General features: G+C 38.9%; 2 protein-coding genes across 3 annotated transcripts; both read left to right on the top strand.

The window, feature by feature from the left end:
• Positions 1–1,744: 1,744 nt before the first annotated feature.
• On the top strand, positions 1,745–9,439 carry elapor1 (endosome-lysosome associated apoptosis and autophagy regulator 1). Its single transcript, XM_062427043.1, has 20 exons — positions 1,745–1,908; positions 2,005–2,152; positions 2,414–2,494; positions 2,631–2,736; positions 2,838–2,987; positions 3,353–3,441; positions 3,613–3,790; positions 4,255–4,383; positions 4,853–4,943; positions 5,076–5,181; positions 5,290–5,427; positions 6,293–6,556; positions 6,878–7,054; positions 7,139–7,289; positions 7,478–7,571; positions 7,782–7,883; positions 8,049–8,175; positions 8,525–8,703; positions 8,825–8,990; positions 9,072–9,439. Exons 1-20 carry the CDS (start codon positions 1,760–1,762, stop codon positions 9,162–9,164), a joined length of 2,718 nt encoding a protein of 905 aa, XP_062283027.1. The 5' UTR covers positions 1,745–1,759; the 3' UTR covers positions 9,165–9,439.
• A 1,498-nt stretch (positions 9,440–10,937) lies between these two features.
• Positions 10,938–23,595, top strand: mapk14a (mitogen-activated protein kinase 14a). Of its 2 annotated transcripts, none has more exons than XM_062427601.1 (12): positions 10,938–11,331; positions 14,183–14,312; positions 14,494–14,552; positions 17,977–18,088; positions 18,242–18,271; positions 18,586–18,633; positions 18,750–18,864; positions 18,943–19,014; positions 20,251–20,330; positions 21,814–21,892; positions 22,041–22,214; positions 22,330–23,595. In XM_062427601.1, the coding sequence occupies exons 1-12, from the start codon at positions 11,213–11,215 to the stop codon at positions 22,392–22,394; spliced, it is 1,083 nt and encodes a 360-aa protein (XP_062283585.1). In that variant the 5' UTR covers positions 10,938–11,212; the 3' UTR covers positions 22,395–23,595. The 2 variants fall into 2 exon arrangements, with proteins under 2 accessions (XP_062283585.1, XP_062283584.1); XM_062427600.1 differs by lacking the exon at positions 20,251–20,330 and adding an exon at positions 19,775–19,854.
• Positions 23,596–25,312: the final 1,717 nt, after the last annotated feature.

Genomic DNA, 25,312 nt, shown 5'->3' with positions numbered 1-25,312 from the left:
TCTGAAAACCTAAATATTAATTATTTAATGCAACATTTTTAAACATTTTGAAAGTTAGGTAACCTAAAAACAATGTGTGTTCTAAATGTGTACTTTTGCTTTTTCAACTTTAAAATGAAATACAAATGAAGAAAAAACACATATAGTTTCTGTAGTTTCTATAGTATTTAATTTGGCACAAAGTGACAGAATTTGTTGTACGGGACTGTTGAAAACCCTCTGGCTTCCTTCACATATTGCGTGTGGGAAATGAACATATGTTTCCTTAGCAGGTGTTTACTTACATTAGTCACTCAGTTCTGCTCACGTCCTTGTCATTATCATATATCGGTTACTTGTTTTACCAGAACATCCATAATCGTCTGCTGTTCTCTCCTCAGCTTTTTATATCTGTCTTCAATTTTGCATAACAGTGTTGTTTGATAATAGTCAAAATTCTTCTTTTTATCACCATACTTTGCACATCAGCACAGTGTGTGTGGAATTAAGATATGTAAAGGAAAATTCAGGACTAGAGACCTGCAGGCTTAGTGAGCTTATAAAGGTTGATTTGTAGTATCTACACACCAGGTGAGTTTGTTTCCCAGACAGCACGTTGACCATGAGGCGCTGCGGTCATGATGTCCAGTTGCCTTGGTTTCCTCATATTTGTTTAAAGTAGCGACTAAGCTTCAGTACATCCTCCAGTATGTTGCATTTTACATCAGATCCTCCCACTCAGACTCATGTTAATCTGATATCCTTAAAACACAGGTAATGAAGCAGCTTTAATGGAAAACACAGGCTCACAGCTGCTACTGCTGCTACTGTGTTTCTGTTAACCATTAATCCCAGAAGGTTGTGTGTGGGTTTGAATTAGTCTGTTGAGTGACCTTCCTGGGAATATTAGAGCCTCCTATTGACCAATTACTTAATCTCAAGATTAAACTGTGTGCTTGCTCAGTATTCATGACTTTTTTCTTGAGGTGTTATATCAACAAGATTATGTCACACCCCAAATAGCAACATTAAGGGTGGGATGGTGTTTGTCAGTCACCTGCTGTAAGTGTCTCGAAAAGGTGTCAAAACCTGACAGACAAATACAGCCAAAGCTGAGCGCCAGTGCTCCTGCTGTCTCTGCATAGTGGTAAAATCCTGTGACCACACTGTTTACAAAAGGGTTGGACTAATCAACATTTCTCCCCTCGGCTAAGTAAATAAACCCTCAAGGCGCAGAGCTGCAGCACATCCTTGATAAGTGAGATTAAAACAACAGGTGAGACGGCCTGCCTGGCAAATATTAGTCTCGCCTTTTATTTGGAAAAGAGGCTGGTCTGGTTTTGGGGAAGAATCCCAGAAGTGTAAAACAATCTCCTTAACAGGAGCATGGTTCCCTTTTCACATGAATAATGGCCTCCTTTCCTCTGTCCTCACACCTATGTTTTGTCCCTGCAGTCAGATTATCACTTTGAGTACACAGAGTGTGACGTACTCGGGTCTCGATGGAGAGTGGCGATTCCCAACAAAGCTGAAACATGCACCGGCCTCCCAGATCCAGTCAAAGGCACTCAATGCAGTGAGTGTCCTTCTCTTACATCTCATTATATACATTTTCTGCAAGTCTTCAGTCTGTATTGTAGCTTTACTATGTAAATAACAGAATCTATCTCTTCATTTACATGTCTTCCACATCTCCATGACACCTCTCTAATGTGTGCACATTGTCTGTTGTTGTTGTCCTCTTGTAGATTTCTCCTGCAAGGAAGGGGAGTTCCTCAACATGCAGTCGCAGCAGTGCCAGAAGTGTGCTGCAGGCACCTACTCTCTGGGCACCGGCGTGGCCTTTGATGAGTGGGACAGCCTGCCAACAGGTTTTGTCACCCATGGCGTAAACACTAATGGGGGCCACGTCCACACAGACTGCTCCAAGTTAGTATAAAGCTCACTTGCTTTATTTGAAATGACAATTTATTTCATGTGTTTTGGTTGCTGCCAATTTCTGATGGTCTGCTGATATTTTTCTAGCTCCACCTGGACACCGAAAGGTGATTATATAGCTTCAAATACAGACGAGTGCACTGCTACACTGTCCTACGCTGTGAACCTGAAGGAAGCTGGAACTGTCTCCTTTGAATATTTCTACCCTGATTACAGCATCTATTTTGAGTTTTATGTAAGTACTGTTTTTTATACATTTTCTCAGCGCTGTATGCCTTCATTAGAGATGACATAAAAATAAGCAGGGAGAGAGAGGATGAATCAAAAACAACAAAGGTCTCTGATTGCACTTGAATTTACAACATTGTGGTTCATGGTTAGGGTCTTAACTCCAAAGCATCCCATTGTTAGTGTTTGTAAATGATTGTTGCTGATAAATTGGCTGTTTTAAGGGTAATATTTGTTAACCTCTGGTTTGTATATCACCCTCCTGTAGGTACAGAATGACCAGTGCCAATCTACTGACTCTGAAAACCGGGGGATGAAGATCTCTCAGAACAATTGGAGCCAACACATGGTGTGTCCATGTGTAACTTTCGCTCTTTGTGACACCAGCTGGCATCTGATTGTCATTTGCTAGAAGATTTTGACGTTCACTTTGTGTCTGCTCCTCTCTTTTGTTCTTGTCTCATTTTCACATTAACCCTGCGCAGGTTCAGTTGAAGAGCGGCAACAATGTGCTGTATTGGAGAACTGTTACGTTTGCTCTGCAGGACAGCACCGTCAAGCCTGTGCTGTTAAGAAACATTGCCATCTCAGGTAGATTAATGCATGAAGTGTCTTTGACTAGAGCAGCTTGTTCCATCCTCAACTACTTTTTTCTGTTAATGATTACAAGTTGATTTATGGTTTTCTTCCAGGGGTGGCCTACACATCAGAGTGTTTCCATTGTAAGCCTGGCACCTATAGTGCAAATCCAGGATCTGCCCACTGTTCCCCCTGCCCTGCTGATTCCTATTCCAACAAGGGCGCCACTGTTTGCCATCAGTGTGATTCAGACAAATTTTCAGGTAAGCATATTTACATTTCTAACGCTCTGTCCACGAAGGTCAGTCATAGCTATGAGCATTATCCATTATCTTGACATAATTGTAGTAGATATTTCTAAAGTTATACCCATTACGTATTTGCATGTCTACACACACACACACACACACACACACACACACACACACACACACACACACACACACACACACACACACACACACACACACACACACACACACACACACACACACACACAGGTAATCTGCATGCAAATACTACATTTACTGCTTAAGTAGTTACAGTGTGTGTGAGGTTTGTCTTATCGCTGGATCTTAATGTGAGCTGTGTGTTTTTTTTAGAGGCTTAGCTGTGTTATTTTTTGCAGAGGCCGTTTCAGGGAGCTGCAAAGCAAGACCTCCATGTAACGACAGTGACTACTTCTACACCCACACACCATGTGACGCTGAGGGAAAGGTACTGTAGAAAAATGACTCCATGTTGTTGCAGGTTCAGTAGAGGTGAACGCAGCATCAAAGCTGCAACCATCTGGTGCAACTATTAGGTTTCCTTGAATATAAATTGCCTGGGGTTGATTGTGTTTGCCGCTGGTGGCTTCTTTCATGTATTCATGTCTGTGTGTCTCAGACCCAGCTCATGTACAAGTGGATTGAGCCCAAGATCTGCAGCGAGACTGTTAAAGGAGCGGTAAAGCTGCCAGCATCAGGAGAGAAGCAAACCTGTCCACCATGTAACCCGGGATTCTTTGTCACCAACTCCTCCGCCTGTGAACCCTGCACCAGTGGTTTATACTCCAATGGGACAGGTGCAGAATCAGTACACTCATTATTCTCCAGCTTACATGCCTGATAGAATTATGTTTGTAGTTACATACATACTATATGTAATTATCAAAGATGATAATTAATTGACGCTCAACAGATTTTATTAAAAGCTAAACTTTGTGCTAAAAGGAGGCCAGCAAGAGTTTCCACAGTAACTTTTTGGCAATAAAGTCTTGTAAAAATCAAAACTGATCAGATTTCATGTATGCAGATTGATACATTTAATAAAGTATATGAAACTGTAATCCAGCCCAGACATAAATTATGGAAACAAACTGTACAGTGACTAGAATGAGGTATTCAGCAAAGCCACATAATCTTGTAAAAACGACAAACTGACATAAGTGAAAGAAATCACTTGAAATCCTGAACTGATGTTACACTGACAGTTAAGAGTTTGTACCTGTTCAAAAAAAGCTATAAAACATACATTATTCAATCACAGCTTGTGCCAAGTGCCCTGTTGGCACAGAACCAATGGTGGGCTTTGAGTATAAATGGTGGAACACGATGCCGAGCAACATGAAGAGCTCCATCTATCGCAGAGAGTTCAGCGACTCCGACCACAACACAGGTGAGAGAGTTTACCAAAATGTCTGTGTACACAGTGTAGAATAGAGGAGATATGATAGCAAATAGTATAATAACCTCAGATAAGAAATGAAAATCATCACAGTCAAAATAATTAGCCAAAACAGCCAGAGATTGAAGGATAGCACAGATAAAAATGAAAAACAAAAACAATTAAGATCTTGTAAAATGACACACAAAACAGCTTCAGATTTGTTTTTAACTAAATGTCCAAAAGCTAGTAAATAGAACTTACATATTCAGCCTTAGCATTAGTTACAGTAATACTTTTATTAATTAATACTTTTAATCCTTATGTATGTTAGAGAAAATTATTTTAGATACTCATACTAGTTTGGCCAGTGGTGTTTCAAATCAAACGCATGGCCGCTTCAGATATTGTACATGAGTCTGTGTATGTGGTGGTAAGAATAGCATTTGAGTATAGTACTGACCCTCATTTGTAATGACAGCATGGGAGGTGGCTGGAGAGTACGTCTACACCACCCCTGGGGATCAGGACACAGACTATCAGATGCTCACACTCAGTGTCCCTGGATACAGGTGAACTCAGACATTTCTTTGAGAGGAATTACACATAAATTTCTCTCTCCATATATTTACTCTATGACCTAAATTTGGGTTCAGATGGGATGGGATTTTTGTAGTTTAATGAAATGTCATATGTCTCCACAGGCCGCCTCAGTCCATGGCAAAAGACAGTGAAAGGACTGAACAATCTCGCATCACCTTCGTCTTTGAGACAAAGTGTTCAGCTGACTGCAAATTATTCTTCCTGGCGGTGAGAGAAATATTTTTACTTTTGTTGTCACGTGTATGTTTCAGAATGAAAACATATAAAGATGTTAAACTTGTGTGAGTACATGAGGTGAGCGTTATTTCTCTGCAGGGTTATAATCAGTGGAATAATGAAGTGGTGGAGCAGTGGAAAGGCACCAACAGGAAACAGTCGTACTCCTACCTGATTCAGAGCAACAGCACCGTCAGCTTCACCTGGACATTTCAACGAACAGAAGAATTTTCTATGGTGAGAGATACAACAACTCATCACTCAACAAGTCATCACTCTTCACTTTTAAATGAATAGGTTTAAATGTTTTATTGTTATTCATCCTTTTCTTCACACTTGACATGCAGCTCCAGGGTTCAGTGGAATTCATGTGGAATAAATCCTTGTTCAAGTAATATAGCCAAAGCCAAATCTAACATAGTGCAGTTCTCTTGATCTTATAGTTTTATATTTCTTGATTTGTACACTTAAAAAAACAAAAAACATCTATACTTCATTATATGCTTGTCTCTCTTCTTCATTTTCTTTACTTTCTTCTGTAAAGCACTTTGTAAGTGCTGCCTTTAACATTTTTAAGTTACAATTTGATTTCTGAATCCCCTCTTTATGTCTCATTGTGGCTAGTAAATGTGGAAACAACCACAGTAAGATGTAAGAGGAAGCCAGAAATGTTAGCCAGAGACACAAAAAAGGTGGATACACAATATTTATGGTATTTAACGTTTTTATGATGATTTATATGATAAATGAGGAATTGCAAATTAAATTAGCAATTAACACTTGGAGGTAATGGCTGTAAATATTTAAAATCATCACTAGAATTTGTTATGACAAAATAATCATGGCTGATTTGTTGAGTGTTTTCACACTTTGACAGAGGACAGTTGGTTTGACCCTCAATTATTTCATCAAACTCCAGGGGGCAGTCTAGAGCTTTCTGTCCACTATGAAGAAAAGCCGGATGACTAATAAGATAACTTTTGTATTAAATGAGAAATTAGTAGAGAATGGACTTCAAAAATTCCTTTGAGCTTCACTGTGTGTGACGCAACACAGATGGTGAACGATAACTAATGCTTTTCTTCATTTTCTCTTCCTTCAGGAGAGGAAGTACAGCGCTGATGTTGCAAAAATCTACTCCATCCACATCACCAATGTGATCGGAGGTGTGGCCTCTCAGTGTCGCCACTGTGCAATGAGGTCTGCCGCAGCCAGCTCCGCCTGTGTCCCCTGCCCACCAGGACACTACATGGTCGGGGGGGCTGGAGTGTGTAAGAGCTGCCCGCCAAACACCTTCATCAGAGCTGAGCTGCCTGTTGGTGAGGACGCCTGTGTTCAGTGTGGCCCGAACACTAAGAGAAACAAGGTATTGCACAGGGGTGTGTTTGACTTTAGGAACTTAGACTTGTGTTGTGACCTCAGTATTTCTGAAATCCTAGCTGCAGCACTGAATGTGGATCTATACCTGTGATCACTTTATTAGGTAAACCTGTACAATCTACTGCACCCCAATACAATTCATCTCTTAAGTACTACGTTTATGAAGCTTATATATTTTTAGTTTTTGTTGACACTATAAGAAAGTGTTAATTCTACTCTGTGTTTGCTGTCAAAGTCGTAATGGTGGTGGTGGTGTTGTATTCGTGTGTCAAATATTTTGTCACCCTGTCATGTCTCCATCTTTCAGGCCCGCACAGCTTGTCTCAGTGACTGTACATTGGACATGCACACGAGCGGAGGAGCCCTACTGCACTATGACTTCTCTCTTCTGACCAACGTCACTGACTTCCACAGCAGCCCCAGCTTCACCAACAAAGGCCTGCGATATTTTCATCGCTTTAATGTGGGTCTGTGTGGGAAAGAGGTGAGAAGCTGCAGTCCTGATGACTTTTCTTTTTGTAAAAATGTAGTTTCACTTACGTTTTAACCCGCTGTGTTTATCTTGCAGGGCCGGGCGCTGGCTACCTGTGTGGATAATGTGACAGAGAGCCAGAGAGAGGTCAAAGGTTACGTTTGCCAGTCAACTGTGGTTCCCTCTGACATCAGGAGTGAGAGTGTGGTGTCGTCACAGCCTTTCCTTATTGGTGACCAACTCATTGGTACGGACCGACTACTGAGGCATCCAGTAGTGTAAATTAGTGGATGCACTTTATTCTATTTTAAATTTTGGATAGTCATTCATGGTTCCCAAAGGATAAAACAAAAACGAAATAAGACGGTTGGGAACCACAGATTTACACTGTGTGCAAGTCTTATATCAGATGCTACATGTCTTCTCATTCTGAAGGTATAACCACTGACATGACCCTGAACAGTATCTCCTCTCCAAAATGGCTGTTCCCCGCTGCATCCGGCCTGCCAGATGTCATATTTTATTACAAGTAAGTAATATCACACATTTTTATTTATTTTCATTTGTTTCACACAACCATTGTGGTGCTTTCAACTACATATTTTACTTGCAAATATCTGATGCTGGAAGTTTGATCAATTGTTACCTAATGAAATGTAGAGAATCAACATTATTCTTAAAGTAAATCATATGTTGGAACAGAAGATCTTTATTCTCCTCGTGTTTGGAATGTGTCCAGGTCTAGAGAGGCAACTCAGGCTTGTAAACGAGGCAGGTCAGCCACCATCAGACTGAGATGTGATCCCACAATGAATGTCAAAGACCACATCACACTGCCGAGGTATCTTACACTGTTACCAAGCTCAAATTTTGACAGCATTTGATTGGACACATGCTGTATTTTCAACACCCATATTTGGGTCTCTGAGGCTGAAAAGTGAACAAAACTGAGATGTTTTTTTATTGTAACTTGTAACCATCTCTCTTATCTGGTTTTCCTTGACAGTAACTGCTCAGAGGGGACGTGTGATGGATGTACTTTCCACTTTCTGTGGCAGAGCCAGCATGCATGTCCACTCTGTACCAAAAACCACTACAGGGAGATTGTCAGTGCTTGTGTCCAGGGAATACAGGTAGTTCTGCACAGGCATGGACATACTGACAAAACATTTTTTACCTCCAAAACCCTGCAAATCCATCACAGGCCCTTCCGAAACTATAAACTCAAAAACCTTAACTTTTCCAAAAATACCAATTATGTCAGACTGCATAACAGATAAATATGTATAAAATGATGTACAAGTTGTGAATATTTCACTTTAAGTACTCTAAGTGTAGATATAGTGGACAAGAACTGGAACAAGCAGAGACATGATGTTCTTCTTAACTTTTATTGGGACATTTAAGACTGAAGACCTTAAGATTCAAGTAGTTAACCAATATCTTACCAAGGCAAATAATCTTTAAATTTGTGTGTTTCAGAGAACCACCTATGTGTGGCAGCAGCCGTTGCAGTGTTACGGAGGAGAGTCCCTACCAGCCCAAAAAGTCAATGCTTGTGTGACTCTGGATTTCTGGCTCAAGTTTGGTGTTTCCACGGGAGTGATTGCTGCTGTGCTGCTCATCAGTATCAGCTGCTATTTCTGGAAGAAGACACGCAAGTGAGATGACTGAGCTTCATATTTCCTTGAATGATTCCTTAATCACCGATATATCATACTACTAACCAAGATTAAAGTTAAAACTTGACAACATCTTATTTTTGTCATCCTTTGTCGGCAGGTTGCAGTATAAGTACTCCAAGCTGATGATGACCTCTGGGGGTAAAGAGTGTGAACTGCCCGGAGCAGACAGCTGTGCAATAATGGAGGGAGAGGACGCAGAGGACGACCTCATGGACCTCACGAAGAAATCCTTCTTCACCAAAATTAAGTCCTTCTCACGTGAGGTCAGTAACTCTTCCATCAGGACACACACAGAGTTATAAGATAACTTTTCATGCTTCATGTGGTTATTGATGTGTTTTCAGAGAACATCGGATGGATTTGACTCAGTTCCACTTAAGTCGTCATCTTCACGCCAGCTAATGGAGGACGAAGACTCCTTTGATGCTGAAATCTGAAGATGAACAGATCCTCCTATCAGAGTGAATAGGAAGTGTCGACATAGATAAACAGTTCACTGCAGAGGGACGTCTCCATGAAGTCACAGGAAACAGAGATAAGCTGAAGCAATAGTTTAAGATCATGTAAAAAGTGACATTTTTATTCTGTATTACTTGTCATATTTTATGTTGCCAAACCTAATGATTAAATACAAAATCTCCATATTGGGGATATGCTGTATTTTTAAAGCGCAGGGTATATTTCACAAATGACCTAAGAACCAAACTGTGGATAAAGTTACACTTTTTGTAGACGTTTAAAACTGTACATCTTTCTGTAACTGTATTGTACATTTTTCTTTTGTCCCCTTTTGTTTTTATTATGCTGTCCTGTTTTTGTATTAGACCCATCTGTTCAGTCTTATAAAGTTATTGGGTATTGTGTGAATATGTGAACTTTTGATAATATTATCAGCTGCACCCAACATTTTCATATAATCTTGCTTTAACGTACAAACAGTTTCTACAAGAAAAAGCAACAAATGTGCATCTCTAGGAATTAAGACAACCCCCTGATGCTGCCTTCAGGTGCTCCTGAACATGAAAATGAAAATAATATCACTTCGTATAACATAATTAATAGTTTTAATACATATTGCTTTAATGTTATGTGTCTATGTTTCAGCAACTTTTACATGGAAGAATTCTGTTTTTCCACAATACTTATCTTAAATATCATATCTTGATAAAACAAACATAAGTTTGAAGATGTGGTGGAATATAATTAAATATATTTATTCTGGACTATGCAGTTTTGGTATACTTCTCGACACTTGTTGAGTTCTGAGGCATTAATGTGTAAGCAATATTATGTTGTAGTAAATGTGCTTTGTTTTATTTTGTTTTTTAATTATGATACTTTTTGCTGCATACTTCATCTGTATTTGTATATTTTATGCAATAAAAATTATAAGCAGTGCTGGAATATAACGAAATACTAAAGTTGGTAAATATTTTAAGCAATAATTTGAAAAAAATCTAACTAAATGTATTATTTACTGTGCAGTTTTGGTACCCCTGTACAAGTCTCTCAAGACTATTCTTGAGTACTTATTTTTTCTGCTACTGTGTAACTGTACCAAACTGCAATTCAGAATTAAATATTCACTTATTATTTATCTGACAGCTATTACTTAGAAGTTTTAGATTTTACATATAAAACACATGATTAGTTTATAAACTATGTTATAATATTATACTATAGATTAACTACTTAACAGTATATTGAGTAGTTGTAATGCTGCAGAATGTAATATTTATTATAATTATTTATTATATTTATTGCATTGTTGTTACTGATGCATTGACATGTAAGCAACAATGCAATATATATAGTCAAAGTGGAGTTCATTTCAATTGCTTTCTAACTTTTGAAACTTTAAATATATTTTATGCTGCATACGTCTGCATTTGTTTTATTTCTTTTCATTTAATTTTAATTGATTTATTTGACTCAAGACCATGATCATACTGCATGGGGCACAAACAGAACATACAATAATAACAAAATGATAGCACACTGCATGGCTAAAGTACAACAAGTGTTACTTAAACAATGGAAGTGGTCGTATATAAATATAATCTTCGTATACAGTGGTTTAAATCCATGAGTTTTTGAAGTCTCATTTCAAACGGCATGATTTTCAGTTACTATACTCAGCTGTGTCTCGTGTCTATTTTATCTCGCGATACTTTGAGGTGTGTTGCAAGCAGTCGTGGTGAAATCTCCGAGCAGTCTGAGCGCAGTGAGGGACAAACACGGTGAAGGTTTTTAAAAACGTGCATGCAGCTGACGAGGGGGATTTTTAAAAACATTTCCCAGTAAGACAGTCCTGTAAACTTCACATTATAGAAATTTCTCCAAGGACGACAGACATTTCATCTAGGCTCTCCTTTTTTTTTTCTTAACTCCGGGGAAAGTTGAGCTCCGGCTGCAGTCTGCAGGGCTCGGAGATCCACATCAGAGCAGAAAGTCAGGTCGGTGGTCGGCTGTCGGTTCTGCAGGAATGTCGCAGAAAGAGAGACCCAAGTTTTACCGGCAGGAGGTCAACAAGACGATATGGGAAGTCCCGGAGCAGTACCAAAGCCTGTCTCCGGTGGGCTCTGGTGCCTACGGATCCGTCTGGTAAACCACCTTTTGTGTCATTTTGTGTGTGTGTGTGTGTGTGTGTGTGTGTGTGTGTGTGTGTGTGTGTGTGTGTGTGTGTGTGTGTGTGTGTGTGTGTGTGTGTGTGTGTGTGTGTGTGTGTGTGTGTGTGTGTGTGTGTGTGTGTGTGTGTGTGTGTGTGTGTGTGTGTGTGTGTAGTTTTGTCACTTAACTTCACTCCCATTCATTTAGACGAGGCCTGCGCTGCAGAGGCTAAAGTTAGGTTAGCTTATCCAGACTGCTGGCTAACAAGGTGGAGCCACGATGTGATTTCAACAACAATAAACCCTCTTAACTTGTTTTTATATCTCATGTTATCTACTTTTAAAACGTGTAATTAAACTACACAGCTTCTTATATGTTAACTTCAGACCTGCTGCAAGAAACTGCACGGTAACGCTGACCTGCGGAACAAGTAGCAAAGAGTTTGGGACTCTTTTTTTTTTTTATCTGCCTAAAGTGAGCACATTACAATCACATAACTGACTCTTTACTACCAGTTTCTTCCAAATTGAAGCGACAGAGCCTGCTGCCAGAGGTTTATCATTCAGAAACAGATTTAACTCACATTATTAGTGTAAACTCTAATCACAATAAATGAGGAAGAGGTGAGCACATATTGTAGGATGTTGCTAATGTGTCTTGGAAAGCTCGAGAACAAATATGAACAATGTTCGACTGTCTAATTTGATATTGATGATGTGACCATGTTTGTGGTACTTGTTTGTTTTCTCCATGAGAGTATTTCATATATTTACTTTCCCCCCCCCCCACTCATTCAGATTTGGTTCTGGTTTCATCTTATTATTTCCCATCACATATCAGTGTATATGGAATATCTTACAGTTTTTGAGTGGTTTTCTCACATTTTATAAACTAAACAAACCATTTATTTATTGCAAAAATAATAGGCAATTCGTAATTGTAAGACTTGGCCTAATAAGTGCACAAAAGCACAACTTTTCGTATCAAAATATAATTATCAATGTATTTTCCAGTCAAAAGGAAAACATGATAAACTTAATAACTACACATCTTTCAGACCCGCAGTAATAAATGAATCTGCAGCACAGAATAATTCACATTTCCAGTGCAGATGAGATAATACTTGTTGATTTGTGCTCCATATTAGAGGATCTTACTGTTTAGGTGGAGTTCCTTGATGCTGCTTGGTGGCAAAAGGGTGAGCTCTCACAGGAGGTGATTAAATTGGTTGTGCTGATGCTATCTAGGACACAACATTGTAAGCGGTGCACTTGGTTTCGTGGGCAGATGTTTGTTTTGCAAATGGAAACGGACAGCTGTGCTGTTGCTGGGCAATAGGATAATCTGTTGCTGGTCAGATTACCGCTGCTCACCAGACTATATGATTGTTTTTCCCCCCCAAACCTAGTCTAGTCTTATATTGTCAGTGTTTACATGATGGACTCTGCCCTAGGTTTACTGTGTATTGATGACAAGTTTATTTATACTTGAGCTGCACAACCTGAATTAGTGGTAAAATGTTGAGATGGCAAATACCTGAATATCTTACAGTATGTCAAAAACACTAATAATCATATGTAGTTGTATTAATCAGAAATTGATTGAATTATTTGATATCAGTCGCTATTGTTTAGGGCTGCAACTAAATATTTTTGTCATTGCTGATTAATGTGTTGATTATTAATTAATGTGTTGAAACAACATTTTTAAGAATGTTGACCATAGTTTCCTGCAACCCAAGGTGACGTCCTCAGATGTTTTATTTATCTTGAACAACAGTCTAAAATTCAAAGATATTCAGTTTCATGTCATAGACGACTAAATAGAAAACAGAACATATTCACATTTGAGAAGCTGGAATCAGAGAATTGGGAAATTTTCTTCTTAAAAAAATGACTCAAAATGATGATTTGATTATCGAAGTAGTTGGAGATTAATCTAATAGGTGTCAACTAATCCATTAATCAGCTTATTGTTTCAGCTCTAATATTATCCATACTTGACTATCATTGTAGTAAAATGTGTGAAACCATCAAAGCAGTCGATATCTGTGTAGCTTTATTTAAATGTCCTTACTGACGCAAATCAGCCAGAGGCCTTGAGATGCTCCTTTTTTTTTTTTATTTGGGTGGCCTATTTTCACTCTCTGGAATGCATGTTGTCTTTTATGAGATTTTCCATTTAGTTTTATTCTTACTTTTACAGGGATCACCATTTCTGTGGATATTTTTTGACAGATATGCATGTATGATAGCTTGACTCATGAGCATCATGTTTTCTATTAAGACTCTGCCAAAAATAGAGATCAGGTTTGGCTGCTATGAATGGAAAACATTGGATATTTTGACCTCAACAGCTTGTGATATCGCTGCCCAGTCGCAGTGCACTCTACTCTGAGTCCCAGCAGTTGTCACAGGTGGCTGTCGAGCGGCCATGACAGTGTTTAGGTGAGCTGAGCAGGAGGAAGTGTGTGGAATGTGTTTGGATTGGAGACAGTGAGTCTTCAGAGCACCTAACAAACTGCAGGCAAGGCTGCACCTAATCTGCTGAGAGATGACATTTTCTGCTGATGTCGCTCTTTCCTCAGCCTTTAGCAGCTCTTACTGTACCTAATTTGTTTTTTTGAGAGCAAACTCAGCCCATTCTGAGCATTGTAAAACTGTTTTTCTCATCTGCTTACAAATGACCTGGCTGCTTTTTTGAGGTTCATTTCAAGTGGTTTATCACTTGATTGTTATCACTTGTTGTTCAGCATGTGTTAAAAAGTGCAAGTGTTGGTAACAAATACAAGTATATTTATTATTGCAGAGTTTTATGCTTCAATATTGTCACACTTTTTTCACAGTTCTGCTTATGATATGAAGAGTGGCTTGAAGATTGCTGTGAAGAAGCTCTCTCGTCCATTTCAGTCCATCATTCATGCAAAGAGAACATACAGAGAGCTGCGGCTGCTTAAGCACATGAAACATGAAAATGTGAGTCAACTTGTTTCTCTTCCCCTATCTCGTGTGAAATGAACATAAAATGTCTGCTTATGCCACGCCTCTCCATGTGTGGTCTTTAAACAATTCCGGTCAATCAAAGTCTTATTTGCATGACTCATTGTTATTTGGGGTGCTGATGTGATTGTGATTTTTTTATTTATTTTTTTTGCAGGTGATCGGACTCCTGGATGTCTTTAGTCCTGCTACCTCTCTGAAGGAATTCACCGATGTGTAAGTTGAATGTGTTTTTTTTAATAATGATGTTTACTCCACCTTTTCCTCACAATGGCCCTTTGCTTGGGGTCAGGGTGTCACCTCAGCAACAAGTTAAACATCAGCACTCAACAAAGTGCTGCCTGTAGTTTCTCAGCAGAAGACACTCATGACTGGGAAGCACCTGGAGGTGGGCCAGCAGCCTGAAATCACTGGAACATTTCTTAGATCATTCGGCCTGTTAGTTATTCACTGTCTGCCTGCAGAGAATTATTTCACCACCAGCTTCCTTCCCTTTGTTTCCTGATTTCTGGCTTTGTGAAACAGAGTGTAGCTGCTCTGCTGTTCAGACACAGGTACTTATTGTTTGTTGATGTTGAAAGTTGTTAGAAATGGGAAGTGGACAACTAGACAATGACGTGTCCGCTGCCTCCCCCGTCATGTGTGGAATGTGAGACTCTTTCTCTTCTCTACACACCGAGTGACTTTTATCAAGATCAAATCACAATGAATTTCAGTCGACACTCGGCACAAGTATGTGTCTCAACTGAGCACTTGAAATCCAATTTATCTTACCCCTGTCCATTTAACTTTATACATTACTGTATGGAAAATAATCCCCTACATTTGACTCATCCTAAATGTTTTAGAGCAGTGGTGGAGTGGGCAGTGCAGCAGCCATGGACCCACTTCATATCTAAGGCTTTGGTCATCAGTATTGGCAGCATTATTCTAATACCTAACATGCCTATAATTCAGAGTGGGAGGAAACCTACATGAATATGTTCTAGTTTAGTTTAGTCTTTTAGTTTCAGGCGAGGCAACAGTGCTCTCTGGGAAGTTTTTTATTTTATGCAATCTGTATCAGGATATGTTGTCTGGATGAGGAAAAACATGTAATGCAAGGTGCTGTCACTTACATTGAAACTGCATTATTAAGAGATCTTCTGTCAGTGTGAACAGGAGGAACGATTACAGCAAGAAAAACCTGTTTTAAATGTTCATTTGGGCTCCTGACTGTCTATCCTGTAAGCATTCACGGCCAAGAAAATGAATTCACAGCATTGCCTACCTTGAGCTGGGTCGTGCCATGTTTGTTGACAAGTCCGCCAGCCTCACTTAGCTAATTTGCATATTGAGATCTGCTCAAAGTGTTGGTGGAATCAAGATAATAAGAGCACTTATCAACACTTGATCTAAATGTATGTGTCAGATGTCACTATCCAGGTACAGATCACATGTTAATGCAGGATGTAAATGGGGCCATGAACAGTGCAGAGTTAAATAGTACTGGGGCTGCTTCAGGGATGTGCCGACATTCCAGGGATTTCCCCTGAGGACATTGTTTAGGCGTTTAGGTATTTGCTGTGTGAAGGATCACGTGTGCTGTTTTCCCACTAAAGGTTAATATTCTTTCAAGTTTCCTGGTTGTCAGAGATGGTGCACATGATGGAAATCCAGGCATTACATATCATCTCTGGCAGTCATCCAGAGTTTTATTATGCCTCCACACTGGCGACAGCCATGGCTGAAGGTATTATGTTTTAGGGTTGTCTGTCCCTCCGTCTATCCCATCCTGATGAACGTGATATCTCAGGAACGCTGTGAGGGAATATCTTAAATTTCTCACAAATGTCCAACTTGGACTCACGGATGTACTGATTAGAATCTGATTTTAGTCAAAGGTCACTGTGACCTCACAAAACACATTTTGGGCCAAATTAAAGAATTCATACGCTAATTATGATAAAGTTTAACAGTCTAAGTGAAGACAGCATGTTTCTCACTATAAGTTATTCACTGGAATCATACATGTCAATATAGTGATGACTTTCATTTTGAATACAGACATGGATGTAGTCTGCAACTGCAGAGGTGGTATATTAAGTTTCATAAAAGTATAATAATTAAAAATGTTTGTAGAGGTGGTGTTTCAGAAAACCCTGCATCAATGTTGCACTGTATATGACCCTTTGACTGCTCTGGTTGGTTTTCAGGTCCGTTCATGCCTATATTAAGAGCTGTCCACTGTCAGGTCACAGAACATGCATTTTAATGCAAAGTGTGAAAATTTCTTCGGACGTTGACAGCTGGAGCTGATCAGAGAGTTGTAATGTGCTCAACTTTGCCTCTGCTCCCCAGTCATCTCCCTGAATAGCCTCTCTTTCTCCTGTGCAGTGTGCAGCGCTGCTTTGCTGCTTGACCTTTTCGCATTTGACATGAAATTGAGCTGTAATGAGAGGTGATATATTTTGTGAATGAGATTTTTTTTTTTTTTAATTTGCAGAAAGGCATTAAATATTGCAGATCTGAGCATTACTATGCAGAGAAATGTGCTGTAACTCTCTGACACTTTGAGCAGTGGTGACTGTCTGCTGTTGAAATGGAGAGCTGTCCTCCTAAGGTGCCCCTCCCTCCTCCCAGATTAGCATAATGTCATGGAGGACTGAAGGCAATACAAGGTCATTAATAGGCGGTGCGCGAGCCTGAGCTCGTGGCTAAAGGAAAAACAGGGAGAGAGTAGGTGGACGGTGTAAACATGCTCATGCTGTGAAGTTTTCTCTCTCACTGAATAGGAGAATAACTGCCGAGTCACAGGCTATATATTGTTGGCATAGGAGCAAATATGGCTGTCTTTATCTTCACATCTGCTGGAACACTGGAAAGGTTCTGCAAGCAGTGTGATTACTGGGAAACATCTCAGATATGCAGGTGCTGTAAATGTGGTTCCCCTCCGCTCTAAAAATACAGACTGAGTCACAGCCCTGTGGTAAGACTCCTCAAAGCTCCAGCCTTGCTCCTGTTTCTATAAGAGATGGGAAAACAGAGGTCACTATTTATATCCCTTTTTTTTCCAAGGCGGGTGAACTTTTGGAGAGTGTCCGTGTCCCTGTGCGCCTCTGAGAACAAGTTCAAGCGCAACCAGGTGCTATTTTAAGGCCATGCTCTGCGCTGTGTGAGAATAGAAGAGTATTCATAAAACGGGTATTTGCTGAGCAGCAGACTTGACGAAAGAAGCACATGGCTCTGTGTATTTTGGCTGCAAAAGTGCCACTGTAGCATCCTGCTCTTGCTTCTTTCTAAGTGCTGTTTGGGAATTATATACAGCTCTGGGATTAGATTTGAATTATCCACAGATGCAGCCCCATTAAACCCATTTATCTATGTGTGTTGTTAAACGACATTCCATTTGTGAAGGGCTTGGCCTCTCGGTGTCTCTGTAGAGAAACGGGACATAAAAGAAGTAGCGGCTAAATCGGTTTAAGCTCATATTGCCATATTGGAAATTAGTTTCTGACTGCAAATAATTCTGGGAAAAATGTTTGGAAGAGCAAATGCATTCATTTATATCCATCTGGCATTTTATGAAGTGTGAAAACATTGGCATGCGCTCTGATATTTGCGACTAATTAAACTGACGGTCATCTTTTCTGATTGCCAGGTATCTTGTGACTCATTTAATGGGGGCTGATCTCAACAACATAGTGAAATGTCAGAAACTCACAGATGACCACGTGCAGTTCCTTATATACCAGATAATCCGAGGGTTAAAGGTGAGGTTATAAAGCTGTTCTGCTAACATTCATGTTTGACACATTTATTTACAATGGTTTATACATTGTACTGCAGTGTTAGTGAGGATAATTAATACATATCTAAACTGATGATGTAATTTAATACCTATGTTCTCCTCCGTCTCTCCCAAGTATATCCACTCAGCAGACATCATTCATAGAGTAAGTGCCCTGTTGTAATTCATCCATGAAATAAAAAATGTCACTTTGTCCGTAACGCAGTTTGGAGAAGAAAAAAAAGTGTGTCAGGGTTTATGGCAGCTTCCAGTTGGCATAGCCTGACTTGTGCAAACAGTGAAGGGAAAGAATGTCGTAAACAGGACATGTTAATGAAGTAATGTTTTTTTATCTCAAGAATAGACAGATAGTTTCATTCATGAAAAGTAGATATAGTAAAGTCATTCAAACAGATATAGTGCATGTCTATGAGTATGCTAATACTTAAATTATACAAATTCACATTTTCCTGCCTTCAGGATTTGAAACCTAGTAACCTGGCAGTGAATGAAGACTGTGAACTGAAGGTGAGTGCGCTGCTGCATTTATTTTAAAATGTGATTTCATCCTGAATCTGCCCAGAGTGGCAAATGTGAACATTTTACAAACAAACGATTCTTTTTTTAACATAAATTGCTGTCAGATTTTGGACTTTGGTTTGGCGCGGCACACCGACGATGAGATGACCGGCTACGTGGCCACCCGCTGGTATCGTGCCCCAGAGATCATGTTGAACTGGATGCATTACAACATGACAGGTAGATGACATCCAAAAGGCTTTCTGCCTCTATACATCATGACAGAAGAGTTGAATTTTGTGCTTTTCTGTCTTTCAGTGGATATCTGGTCAGTGGGGTGTATAATGGCAGAACTTCTCACTGGAAGAACTTTGTTTCCTGGCACTGACCGTATCCTTTTAATTTACGTAACAAATCAAGCAAGCTAAACACTCACTGACATTGTTATGGTTCTGATTTATGATGCTTACATATTGTTTTTATATGCCAGCACAGTAGCAGAACCTGATCTGCAATGCTTCTCCTCTCTGTCCTCTAATGAAAACCTGCTTTTCTGCTTTCTTTTTCAAACACGACACTGCCTGGGGAGTTTTTGCTTTTGTTTTTTTGTTTAAAAGTGTAGCGCTGTTTGTACCTGTCTCCATACTTCCTTCTGGCCTGACACATGCCCTTCGCTATTGTTTCACTGGCGTGCTTCAACTCTTCCTCACTGTCAGTATGTATCGTTGGCTTGGGTCCATCTGCCTGCACCACAGCCAGCCGTTCTATGAGCCTATCAATCTGCAGTGTCTGTGCTTAGAGTCGTGTTTATCTTTCTCTCCCCCTGCCAGTGTTTTCAGACTAATGACTGAGCTTGTGAGTAGATGCAAAACACGGCTGTCCTCTGCCTCCACTATTTTCCTGTCATTATAAAATTCTCCCACAGTGTTCACATTTCAGAGACTTTTTCTGCTCTTTTCTGTGCAGATGTGCAGTATGTTTAGGTCTGCTGTTTTGACCTGTCTCGTGTGTGAAATACAAAAGTAAATGCAGAGGAATTTAATTATCACACATGATTCCTAAAGTTTCACAAGGAGGATAAAGACTAACAGGTCAAATCACAAGTTCTCCCTTGTCCAGCGTCTGGTCTTCCTTTACCGTGTGCTGGTAGACATTGATCAGTTGAAGCTAATCATGCTGCTCGTCGGAACACCCGGGCCCGAGCTCTTGATGAAAATATCTTCAGATTCTGTGAGTTCACAAAGTTATGCAAGGTTTTTGTTTATTCTCTAACCAATATTCTGCTCAAACTTGCCAAATCTGCTGTGCAACAACTCCACGTATCTGTTACCTCATTGACAGCATGTTTTCTTTGTGGGTTTGTAGTAACATGTAAGACTTTCTGCCTCTTTAACCAAGTAAATAAAATTCTGTTTCCTGTTGATCGAGCTCACTGACTTTAATGCAGACTATGGTGTTGCTTCTGTCCTCTAAATCTCACAATCCCTCATTTAACTATTCTTGTCACATCTGGCTTCAAAGCTTTTCAACATAACATTGCAGTGCATCTGATGCGTTGAAATTGAGAAGCAGCTTTTTAACCAACTCTGCCCTGTCGCTATACTCCCCTTGACACAAGCTTCATAGATATAAACCAGCTTCAGCAGATAATGCGTCTGACAGGAACGCCCCCAGCATCTCTAATAAGCAGGATGCCGAGCAAGGAGGTGAGCGGGATCAGATGCTTTCTGAAGAGACAGCAGAGCAGCGGTATGAAGGCCAGACCTGCTGCTTTGCACTGTCCCTTTACTTATAAAGCAACACAGCTCTTAGCTCAGTATATTGTGTTAATGTCAACAGTGTTTCATACATCCATTCACGAAATATTAAAAGTAGCAATAGATCCAAATTATAGTTCATCTTAGTGTAACACATTGTCTGAAGTGATCAAGCAAGGAGTTATTAGCCACTCCAATGAAATCACAAGGCTTTAAATACTATGACTTTGGGATGTAAGTAGTCTGCTAGTTTTGTTTTTCAGGTTAATCACAGTAATTATGGCATGTGACACGCTTGTTTGCTGCATGTAATTGTAGCAGCAATTGCCACAAGAAACTCTTAACCTATCTTGTAAATGCATTTCAGAATTAAACCTGCACACTGAGCAACAGCAAGGCTTACTGTCGGTGATCACAGTAGGCACTAACAGCACTATGTGTGTGAAAGATGCTTCCCTCTGTGGTTTTCTTTGTTTTTGTCTCACGTTTCTTGAAACTTGCCTCCTTTCCGCTCTTATCTTGTTTTTGTGTAATTCATCTCTGATTTTTCATTTTAAGTGATGAGTCTGCAAAGTAAACTTTACAGTTATACTGAGAAGTGTTTTTGTTGTTAGTCCTCAGTCACACAGAATATGAAGACAGCAGGGTCTTTTTTTGCAGAATACTTAGGGCTCATTCTTCTTTTTCCAAAGCAAATCTGAATTTGTTTTTTTTTCTTTTATTGAAAACGATATTAAAATATAATACAAGACATCTTGCTGTTGCTAGGCAACATCAGGAATGTCAGTCGCTTGCTGTAAGCTGCACATAGATATCAATGGCAGCTGTGTAAGTTGTGTAAAACACTGAGAAACAAACACATGTAAAAACCTAAACTTAGCTTAAACTTCAAGTGCCTCACTGGTATTTCTCAAGAAAGTTGGTGGTTTTTATTTATGTTGTGTAATTTCAGATTAAATAGTCATCTGATCGGTAACGAGAACTGCTCCTTGTCATAGGAGGAACTTGTTTACTGTAAACGCCACTGATCAGCGTCATCATGCAGGAGGAAACCGGAAATTACTGAACTAACTGGTGCATGGTGATGACAAAAAATATGTTTTTAAAGTAATTTTAAACCATTCTAAAAAAAATCAGCTATTATTTCCTCTTAACATTTGTCAAAAACTTCAACAATGAGCGTCAAGTATACTGTAGAGGGGCCAAGCTTTAAGACCAGCATATGCAGTATACTCTTGGTAGCAGTAATACACATTGAGGGTTATGGGATACAGTACAGTCACATCTGTAGATAGAAATGTAATAAGTGAGTAGCAGTGAATTGATGCATGTAGCCATGAAATGAATTATGCAACAGGCAGTACTGAATGTGTGCGACATGTTGCTGCTCTTGGGAAGTTGACATGTGATTTACTGTTATGCATTTTCCCAGGCCAGGAATTACATCGGCTCCTTGCCAAACATGCCCAAGAGAAATTTTACTGATGTATTCATTGGTGCCAACCCACAAGGTAAGACCAGAAGAATCAGACTTTCCTCAGTAGGAGCTGTATGGTAAAAGGCCTTTGAACTGTAATTATTTTTCTTTAAATGTCTGTTACATGGTTATTCATGGATCATAGACTGTATTAGATTCAGCTCTGTTAACTTGTTTTGAAGCTGTGGACCTCCTGGAGAAAATGCTGGTTCTGGACACCGACAGGAGGATAACAGCAGCCGAGGCTCTGGCCCACCCTTACTTCGTTCAGTACCACGATCCAGATGATGAGCCCGAGGCTGACCCGTACGACCAGAGCTTTGAGAGCCGTGAGCTGGAGATTGAAGAGTGGAAACGTATGTCATTATGCTACACCATAATTCTAATACTTTGTACTTATGTAAAAATGGAAATAGAAAAGAGGAACCTTTCAACTATTTGAATTTCATAACATGTTCTCATTTCTTACAGGATTAACCTACGAGGAGTTGTGTAGTTTTGAGCCACCTGCCTTTGACGAGGATGACATGGAATAATGAGAAGTGCTTCACACATCGACCCCGGCATCCGACAATTTTTAACAACCTCGTACATATGCATTATTACTCTCAGACACACACGTATCAGAGTGCCTGCCAGCGGCATTATCAGTCTTTATTAATCGACAAAACGTGCTCCATGTTTAGCTCTTGTAAGGGGATCATTACCAGCATACGGAGGAAGGAAGAGATTATTATTCTTATTTATGAACCACTAATGTTGATGGTCTGTTGCTGGGAAAGGTCACTTCTTTCCAATAGCTGAAATAATTTTATATTCATCAGATTTTGTTTTTTAATTTTATTTAGACTTTGATGACTCATCACTGTGACACTGAGATGCTGAAACACCTGGACCTATAGCTGTGCTATTTTGTGTTTTAAATTTTCTATTGAGTAACTTATGAATAAGCTTTTTGTGTCTATCAATTGAAAAAGGAATATGCTAGTCTGCCACTCACCCTGCCAAGCTAACAGATACAGCACTGGGTCACGTGTATTTGTAAAGCGGTTTCTGATCCTGTTATCACCATTATTGTTCCTATATTTAAAAAGAGATGACATTGAAGGGTTTCATATCTGTGACAGAAGTAGATTTTATATTTTTATGTGTTTGACAATTTGAAAATGTGCCTGTTCTGTGACGTCACTGATCTGAAGTGCTCATCAACAGGATATTACACATTTTATTTTGATAGTTTAGTTGCTGTGTCAGGTCTGTTAGGAGATAAAATGAAAGCCCTTGAGACTCTTAGACATATTTTGGCTACACAGAAGAATCTGAGCCTCTGCTGTTAAAGGATGGTGCTGTTCACCACCTAAATAGGAAAAAATAATATTCATGGCGACACGCACTCCGCTCCAAAATATGTAAATATCTGTGCCATATTTTTAAAAGAAATCTTTGTGATTACTTTTTGTGGTTATCTTATTAAGCAATCACTTTTAGCATGTACATCAGTTTAAAGACTTTGTGTGTCTGTGAGAGTGTGTTTACAGGAATTTTAATTGTCGTGCTAAAACCTCTAATAGAAATACTGCTTAAATGTGTAAAAGAGGGATTTCAGATGTATTTATACTTTGTGGAGGTGGTATTTATAAACAACAATCGAATGATCCCTTAAACTATTTTCAGTCCAGCAGAGTAACTACTATCTTCAGTCCTTTGTTTAACAAATAAAGACTTATTTTTAAGAGACACACATTTTCTTTTTATTGTCTCAACAGCATGTTGACTTTATCATCTTGATATACAAAATGATTTTTATATTGGGATAAAATATTACAGTATTAACAGTTTAAATACAAGCCTTTAGTCCGCTGAGGCATCGGTGCATTGTTTCCTGTTTTTCAGTGTTGCCTGTATTTATTTATTTTAAATATCACATTGTCAGGTGCCAGTCACATGCCTATTTAGCAAATTTTGGAACATATGACTCTAAAAACATGATGCCGTTTGTGCCCTAAATCATATTAACTTATTGACCAGAGTCCAGATGTTATCTGTTGATGTTATCTTATCCCAGATACATTTTGACACATTTGTTGTCAGATCAAAAAACAGAAATTGCATGACTGAAAGGCCAAATTTAGGATTTTGTGGTTATTTAGAAACTGTCCTCAATAAGTTTATTTTTCAACTGCAAATTGTCTTGCTCAGTACATGGTCACAACTTCTTAATTGACAAATGTGTTTCCAAAATATTTGTTTAACATTCATGTCATAAAAATAACTATCAGACGATATGCTATTGACTGTGAAACTTCCAAATCAGTAAGAATCCAGTATCAAGTCATGCTCCAAATATGCACCCTATTACCAATGCTGGCGTGGGTCCAGTGTTAATTTTAGTTTCTGAAGTGGATCTTACATATAACAATCTGACAGCTTGTTTGTGTTACCATTTTAATTGATCATCTTTAAATATTTTTTTATTTCTGCAGAAGTTAGATACTTTTCTCATGATTCTTTCATATATAATAGGTGTTTTATGTGGGCACAAACAATTTTATCACCTCAACTTCCATTAATCAGATAATTTCACACAATTCATTGTCATCTGTTGGGGAGAAACTAGTTACATGTAACAACATTACGTAAATGTGTAGTTAAATTAATATTAGTACTTATGAAAATGATGATTATGAAAGATAATTACAAAGGATGTTACATCTGAAGTCAGACCTTTAAGATTTTGCTCAGGAGGAGGGTTTTTTCCTCATTTTTTGATATTTAATATGTTATTGAATACATATATTGCTGTTTTTAATTCTTTGAAAACAATATATTTTTTTTATATATTTTGTAAATAAATCATGACGTGGGCTTATTTGGAGCACACATGGGCTTAAATGGTGTCACAACTACCAATTAAGCCCATACCATACTTTTGACTTTTTTCATAAAATATTTGTATTCTATATTCCAAAATCTACATGAAATGGTGAATTTATTTTCAAATGAGAGATAAATCTTGCTTTATAAGAAATGATTTCCCTTATAAATAATATCAGTGTCCATGAAAAACACCTGAACATAGATTTTGGTGGACTTAATGGGTACACTTTGGGTACTATTACTCACAGACACAGTTGAAAACATTTTAAACATATTAGAAAAGTAATCAAATATAAGTTACATTACTTTGATTAAGTAATTGAAATAGTTACATTACTTATTACATTTTAAATAAGGTAACTAGTTATCTGTAACCTATTACATTTCCAAAGTAACCTTCCCAACCCTGACGGTCATACAGTGAAAGTAAACTAAAAATGAGTTTTCAGTCCTATTAGTAGCACTTATAAATACTTGTTAATAGCAGTCTGCTCACAGCTTCAGTGTGGTCAAAGACATAAAGACGTATATAGACATAACACAGGTTTGATGCTCAGGTGGAGACATCGTCAGGGAA

This window comes from Scomber scombrus, chromosome 10 (genome assembly GCF_963691925.1).
Source record: "Scomber scombrus chromosome 10, fScoSco1.1, whole genome shotgun sequence".
NCBI lineage: Eukaryota > Metazoa > Chordata > Actinopteri > Scombriformes > Scombridae > Scomber > Scomber scombrus.
Note: the sequence above shows the minus strand (reverse complement) of the source record. Positions and strands in the feature narration are given on the sequence as shown.

Coding starts and splice junctions, on each gene's coding strand:
- mapk14a (XM_062427601.1), top strand. CDS start 11,213: ATGTCGCAGAAAGAGAGACCCAAGTTTTACCGGCAGGAGGTCAACAAG. Junction 14,313..14,493: donor AGCACATGAAACATGAAAAT/GTGAGTCAACTT, acceptor TTTTTTTTGCAG/GTGATCGGACTCCTGGATGT. Junction 19,015..20,250: donor TTTGTTTCCTGGCACTGACC/GTATCCTTTTAA, acceptor CAAGCTTCATAG/ATATAAACCAGCTTCAGCAG.
- elapor1 (XM_062427043.1), top strand. CDS start 1,760: ATGCAGTCGCAGCAGTGCCAGAAGTGTGCTGCAGGCACCTACTCTCTG. Junction 2,153..2,413: donor GCATCTATTTTGAGTTTTAT/GTAAGTACTGTT, acceptor ACCCTCCTGTAG/GTACAGAATGACCAGTGCCA. Junction 7,572..7,781: donor GATGTCATATTTTATTACAA/GTAAGTAATATC, acceptor GAATGTGTCCAG/GTCTAGAGAGGCAACTCAGG.